Source organism: Balearica regulorum, chromosome 11, assembly GCF_011004875.1.
Source record: "Balearica regulorum gibbericeps isolate bBalReg1 chromosome 11, bBalReg1.pri, whole genome shotgun sequence".
NCBI classification, from domain to species: Eukaryota; Metazoa; Chordata; class Aves; order Gruiformes; family Gruidae; genus Balearica; species Balearica regulorum.
Genome location: NC_046194.1, coordinates 12,173,189 through 12,180,430, shown reverse-complemented (window position 1 = coordinate 12,180,430; position 7,242 = coordinate 12,173,189). Strand labels below are relative to the sequence as shown.

General features: G+C 59.9%; 1 protein-coding gene across 1 annotated transcript; it reads left to right on the top strand.

Moving 5' to 3' along the window:
- Positions 1 to 3,329: 3,329 nt before the first annotated feature.
- Positions 3,330 to 5,359, top strand: CLDN2 (claudin 2). The gene has a single exon (XM_075763410.1). It carries the CDS (start codon positions 4,264 to 4,266, stop codon positions 4,957 to 4,959), a length of 696 nt encoding a protein of 231 aa, XP_075619525.1. The 5' UTR covers positions 3,330 to 4,263; the 3' UTR covers positions 4,960 to 5,359.
- Positions 5,360 to 7,242: the final 1,883 nt, after the last annotated feature.

The following is a 7,242-nucleotide window of genomic DNA, read 5'->3' as shown; positions in this document are numbered from 1 at the left end:
ACGCCAGCGTTTTGTCGGGGCCGCCGTCCCCTGCTGCATCCCGAGGCCAAGCCTGAGGACACACAGTTGGGGTGGTACTGCACTGGGGCTGCCGCTGCCCCCTCCTCCTGGCGTGGTGGCAGGGGGTGCATGGGACCCCCCCCCCCCCAGCAGCAAAGGCAGGAACCTTTCTCTCCCGTTGGCAGGGGTGATTGCCCCACAGACCTGGCAGACCCTTGCGGGGTCATCCTGCCCTTCTGTCCTCTGCCCCTGGGTTTAGGTCCTCATACCCCCACAAAGGAAGCTGGCATCTACCCCCTTCCCCGACACGCTTTTTTGCCAGTGTAATCTCCCTGTTGTGTTCAAAAGCTCGTGCCCAGGCATTCCACTAACCCTCTGAGGAATGCCCGCCAGGCCTGGGAACAGGCGGCCCTTTCAGGCCCCCGTGGCACAGCTGTGCTGGCTGTGGCTGCCCAGGTGGGTCTACCGGGCCCTGCCCTGGCGAGGCTGCGCGGCTTGTGGGGCAAGGGGCGATGCACCAGGGGAGATGGGCACAGTGCTGCCCTCCAACACTGCCAGGGTGAAGGAGTCTGGGGCGAGAGGATGGTTTTCTGCCAGAGACCCCAACCCTGCCAGCAGGAAACTGGGGGGCACCCAGCAGGGAGTGTAAAACTCACAGCGTCCATCTGCTCCTGCTGCTGCCCAGTTCCCTCCTCTGCTTGGGGCAGCCACGGTCTCCAGGGAGGCAGGGATCTAGGTGTGGAAAGCAGGTTCAGTGCGACAGCCGCCCACCCTGGCCTGCTCCCCCTTGCCTTGCTTCCCCACCACCACAGCCACACACCCCCAGTCTCACCTGCCTGGCTCAGCCCCTGCCTGGGTGTGTGGCTGGGGTGCCAGGCACATGCAGGTGTCCTTCTTGCCCTGCTACAGCACCCCCCAGCATCCCTGGGAGCATCCAGCATTGCTCCTCAGGCTCTGCACCCCCTCTGTCACCCGTGGCTGCTGGGATCAGAGAGGTCCCCATCAGAGCAAGGAGCCACGCAACCTTCATCCGAACCCAGCTGGAGCCTTCCCCATCCCACCTTCCACTCATTCCCTGCCCTCTCCGCCCTCTCCACCCTCCCCATTCCCCGCAGGCTGCACAGCACCCAGGTACCTTCCCCCTTGCTGCAGCCCCAGGGCTGGGCAGGCATTGGCTCCGGGCACTTGGAGCCCATGGGGAGGCAGACAACAGGCAGCAGCTTCCATGGTGGCAGGCAACAGTGTTCCCTCTGATGCTGCAGACCCTTGGTGAGGACACCTTTATAGCCCTGCCCTGTCCGGTGACTCACAAATTCTTCGGGGCAGGGGCAAGGGCAGGGGAGTGAGGGACTGGGGTTGCAGGGACAGCGGTCCCCAGGGTGTGAAATTTGTCCCAGTTGTGTAAACAGAGCCTGGGGGCAGAGGAGGTGCAATCTCTGGTGGAAAAGCAAAACACAAAAGGGAAAAGTTAGACACCATTTGTGAGAAAATCCCCAGGGGGGAACAGGGGACAGCAGAGACAATTAACAAGGATGATTAAGTGCTCTTTGTAGCTATTTGCATAAGGGGGGGGGGGGCGAGGGGAGAGGATGGGGCGTGCTGGGGCAGCACGATGGAATGGGATGGGGACAGTGCAATGGCCATGTGATGGGACAACCTGATGGGCATGCCATGGGGACAGTGTGGTGGGCTTGTGATGGGGATGGTGCAATGGGCATGATGAGGACCATGTGATGGGCATGCCCTGCGGACACAGTGATGGGCATTGATGGGGTGCAGTGGTGGCAAGCACAGAGCAACCAGGAGGCAGGTGATGGGATGCTCAAGAGAGGACGGGGAGGGAAGACAGACAGCAGGGGTGGACCCCAGGCATGGACACGGCAATGGTCCTGCTCAGGCACCCAAGGCCCCTGCATGGATTGCCCCAGGGAGCTACCAGGCTCTGTTCCCACACTGCTGGCACAGTGGGGAGAGCATGCACTTGCCTGTGCTCCCTGCCCTCTCCTTTGGCTTTTTGAGATGTGGACCATATCAGGAGGTACAGAAAAGCTTCTCGATATGAGGGTGCAAGGCTCGGCCTCCCCTGGCACTGCCACACATCCCATCCCTGCCTGCTTCTCCTGCCTGAGTGCTCAAGGCAAGGTGCTACTGGCAGACAGGTCACCTCCTGCTCCGGGGAGGGTTTCAATTTGAGACAAGGAAAGAAAATAGCAAATGGTCCCTGCTGTGGCTCTGCTATCAGCATCCAAACACCCCTGTCCAAATGCTGGCTGGACCCTGCTCAGCTCCGAGCACAGTTTGTCATCAGGGGCTCTCCCTGCCCCTTTCCATCTGTGGCAGCCAGCAAGCGGGAGGGGGCACAGGGCCAGCACAGCCCTCATTACTGTCTCCATTTGCTCCTCATTTGGGCCAGGAGTCTTACAACAACAAACCCCACAGAGGACAAGCAGGGCCAGGAGGAGTGAACCAAAAGCCTGAGCTCACCCTGCAGGCACAGGGAGTTCAACCTGCCAGCGTTTCACTGCCCCTCCCGGCCCTGGCACAGGCGATGCAGCCCAAAGCAGACACGGTGGCACACAGTCACCTGCTGGCCACCAAGGCTGGCCAGAAAGGTGACAGCAAACCACAGACCTGAGCCACTTAGGCAAACCTACTCTGATAATTAATAGACAACAAGCAAAATGAGGCATTCCAGTTCCCCAGTCCTTCCCAATACTGAAAGGGTTTAATTCTGATCTGCAATAAGCCTCTGATCCAGGCTGAGATTTGCAAGTGGATTTTGCAAAGCTGTAGCTAAACAATTCACAGCCCCTGATCCCCCGGGCTGGGGCCCCAGCCACTCGCCCTGCCCCAACCAGCCATCTCCGGTCCTAGGTGACCCCTGGCCGCTGCCACCCTCGGTCCCATGCTGTGTCTCCAGCTGCCTCCGTAAGTACCGCAGAGCTCCGGCATGACCCTCCCGTGCCTTTTTGCCAGCACCCCAAGCACCCCAGGTGTTTCTTTTGCAGCAACACCCCTGAAACAGAGCAGGAGGTCTTGGTTAGCGCACAGGAAAGGAGACAGAAAGTTGGGAAACTTTGGTACCAAATATTCGAGTTGCCAGCTGGGTGACAGGGAGAGAAACAGAGGCACTGGTCCATGGCAGCACTCTCAGCTGGGAGTGTTCCCAGCGCCAGAGGCTGCCAGCCATGGTGTCGGCGTGGTTTGGCATGGACTTAGGCCGGTTTCGCAAGATGCCACAGGATGGGGAATTTTGAAACAAGGCAGAGGGAAACAAACCACCCCACTCCACTGCCTCTGCCAACCCCCCTCCCCCCCCGCCATGGCCAGGACTGCAGGCAGGAGATGGCACCGGCAAAAGAACTCCTGCCGGAAGCAGCAAGCACGAGCTGCACCCTGGCGTGCTCATCCCACCGAGGGATGGGTCACCCCGCTCGGCCAGGGCGCTCCTGGGAAGCATCCCCAAGGTGCTGCCAGCATGATTTGCCCTGATGTAATTTTGCCCTCCATGGTCCTCCAGGCTCTCCTGGGGATGCAGGCATCACTGTCACATGCATCCCGTTCCATCGTTGTCCCCAGCGGCACAGAAAGGCTGATAGCCATGGTTCAACCTCAGGTGGGCACATCCCCTTGTCCCACCGGCGCCTTGGCAGCTCAGGGTGGATAGTGGGTGGCTGCAGGTTCCTTGGGTGAGCCCTGTGCAGATGGGGATGAGGCACAATCCCTCTTCTTCTGCTGTGGGACCCTCAGGGTCACCACCTGAAATTGCCTCCGACAGGTCCCAAACAACATGGCACAGCCATAGCTTTTTGTCTTCCTTGGCTTGGGTCACCACAGAAGACAAGGGACACCCAGGAAGGATGGGGGTCTTTCCCCCTGCCAGCGGCCGGCTCTCCATCCCTGCCTGTGCCCCAGTGCAAGGGAGGGCTTTGGCATCCTTCCCAGGCAGCACTGCTCTGTCTCTGAAGTCTGGCTAGGCAGATAGCGGAGGTGAAAGGGCGCTTGGCGCTCCTCCACAGGCTTCGGTCAATCGTTAATCGGGGAGGGATTGCTTTCCACTCTTGCAGGTAACCTCTCCTCCCCCTGGCTCCCACCCACGCGCCAGTGCCTGCACAAAACCAGCACTCGCGGGAGTGGGGTGGAGCTGCAACGCAGCGAGCGGAGCCGCCAGCAGGGCCATGGGAAAGGTAAGCACGGGAGCGAGCTGCTGGTGAGCTGCGTGAGAAGCCGTGAGCCCTGGGGAGGTGACAGCCAGCTCCCACCATGGTCTCCATGGGGCTCCAACTGCTGGGCTACGCCATGGCCTTCCTGGGCTACATTGGCACGCTAACAACCACACTGCTGCCCACCTGGAAGACCAGTTCCTACATTGGCTCCAGCATCGTGACAGCTGTGAGCTTCACCAAGGGGCTGTGGATGGAGTGCGCCACATACAGCACGGGCATCACCCAGTGTGACATCTACAGTTCCCTGCTCAACCTGCCCACCGACATCCAGGCGGCCCAAGCTTTGATGGTGAGCTCCTGTGTCATTTCCTCCCTTGCCTGCCTCCTCACCGTCGTGGGCATGAGGTGCACTGTCTTCAGCCAGGGCTCACCAGGCAAGGACCGGGTGGCAGTGGCAGGAGGCATGGTCTTCATCCTTGGGGGGCTGCTCTGCTTCATCCCGATGGTGTGGAACATCCATGTGGTGCTGCGGGATTTCCACAACCCCATCCTCCCTGACAGCATGAAGTTTGAACTTGGGGAGGCACTTTACCTGGGCATCATCTCCTCCCTCCTCTCCCTCATCGGCGGCTTCATCCTCAGCACCTCCTGCCCTTCCCGGGACCCAACAGCCACGTACACAAGCAGCCACCAGCCCCGGCTGCTGGCAGGCAAGAGCCTCCAGCCCTCTGTCAGCCAGACACAGAAGACCAAGAGCGAGCTCAACTCCTACAACCTGACAGGATACGTGTAGCAGCTGCGAGTGGGAACCAGGCTGGCACCTCTCCTGGCTCCCCAAATCATCCAGGCTGGCACTAAGGGAGCATAAGAGGAGGATGCGGTGGCATCTCCCATGCTCAGCTCTCTCACTCACATGCTTGGGGGGTTTGACCCCACTCTCTGCCCAGGGATCCTGAGAGCCTTGTGACTGCTCGGAGATCCCAGCTGGTGGCTTACATCAGTGAAGAACCCCAAATCCGGCTTCTGTTCTCTCCTTCATGCTGCCAGCCTGCAGGCAGCCCCTGGCACAGTGGGATCCCAGCCCACATCCCCAGTGAGCCTGCCTGGATTGGGATGGGTGGGCTTGTGCCCCCAGGGACCAGCCCACTGGCCACAGAGGCATCACAGGGGGGTCAGGACATCCACACGGATCTGGAGTCGCTGTTGGGGGGGGTTGCGTGCTGGTTGCAAACCGATGTCACAATAAACCTGTGTTTCTAGCCAGGCTGTGGCTGAGCTTTCCTCCAGAATTGAGGGGCCCTGGCTGCTCCCCCAGCAGGGTGGGCTGTGGTGGGGGCCGTGCTCACTTACATGGTGAGTCCATAGTGCAGAGGGTGCCCCCAGTCCTTGCCTGTGTCCCCTCCACCCCATGGCTTTGCCACCCAGGAGCCCAGGTGGATGGGAGCGCTGTCAGAGGAGGACCAGGCAGGGGGAGATGGAAGGTGTCAATCCCCTGCACCATTTGTCCCTGGGCCACTGTGTTGGGTGGTTGCCATGTGCCACCACTGTGAGGGTGCCAGCAGGGACAAGCACAGCTCCCCAGGGGCTAACAGCAGGCAACACACACACACATACATACACACACACACTCTCCAGTCCTGCTAGCTTCCAAGGGTGCAGGTATCACTGGGACTGGGGTGCCCACAGGGGGATTTGCTGCCCCCAGGTGCATGTCTAGGTCCCCAGGTGGTGGGGAAAACCCCAGCATCACCACATCTCCATCCCAGGATGCTGTGAGCACCAGCACCCAGGGGGTAATACGGTCCTGAGGACCAGAGGCAGCTGCTGGCCATGGTGGAGGCTAGCACCCCAACACAGCTGCAGAGGGGTCTCGCAGGCAGGTCCCGAGCCTGGGGGTCCTTGCAAGGGGTTGTTTTGAGAGGAAAAATGCCACCAGCGAGACATTGGTAAGCCACAAGGGATGGGCAGACAGGGGCCAAGACTGCTCCACACAACCCTTCAGCAGCAGTGGGATGTGGTGCGTGGTTGCAACCCTGCACAGCAGCAGCAGCAGACAGCTTGCATAGGCTGCTGGTGGCACAGAAGGAGGAGAGGAGGCGCAGGCAGCACAGCCTCGCTGCCCACCAAGGAGCAAGTACATTTTAACCACCATGCTCCCTCTGACGTCCCACTGCTGGAGATGAGATAACCCCACTGCTGCTTTGCCACAGCACAGGGCCGCCTGGGGACCCCCTTGCCCTGGCTCCCTGTCCCCCAAGGAGCAGGAGGCTTTGGTCTACCTGCTGGCCCCTCATAAAGCAATTTAGATTAGGTCCCAGAGAGGAGGGGACCGTGTTCCCTGCATAGACGTCACCACCGTTACCCTTGCACCAGTGAAATCATGTTTGCCACGGGGTTAACACACTCCTGATAACGGCAAGTCACGCTTTCTCCCCTCCTCATTGAGCAAGGGGCCACCCGGGGACCCATCCCCAGCGTGACACTCGTTGGAGGGGACCAGGGTGGATTTCAAGGCAAAGGCCGGTCACCCCCTTTCCATGCCCAAGGGACAAAGCGCTGCCTCAGACTTGGACCAGCTGAGTTACTTATTGCTGCCCTGGGGAAAAGAGCCCTGGGTGCAGAGGATGGAAAGTGTGCAAAGGCTGCAGCCCCCCAGGAGTTCAGTTAAGTCCTTCAGCCGTAAATGTTTTGTTTCTGGGCAGCTGACGCAGAGAGGAGGTGAGAAAATAGTTGGTACAAGAGGTCATGCCTCCAAAAAGGAGGAATTCCTGGGCGTCAAGTCCTTGCCCCTCACCTCCCACCCCAGCCTGCAGGGCTGAACAGCACTGCCTGTGTCTGCGGACAGGGGCTCTGCTAATTAAACAAAGGGGCATTTGAAACTTTTGATTCAGAGTTTGATGGCTGCTGGGTTTATTAACACTTTAATTCAAGCAGCAGAAGGGCAGAATTTTGGTTTTAGAGGACGCAGCTTTTGCACAGCTTCCCCCTGAAGGATAAAGGCAGCCGGTACAGGCAAGGGCAGGCAGAGCAAGGAGCTCAGGTACAGAAACACCCGTGCTTTGAACAGACAAGCACA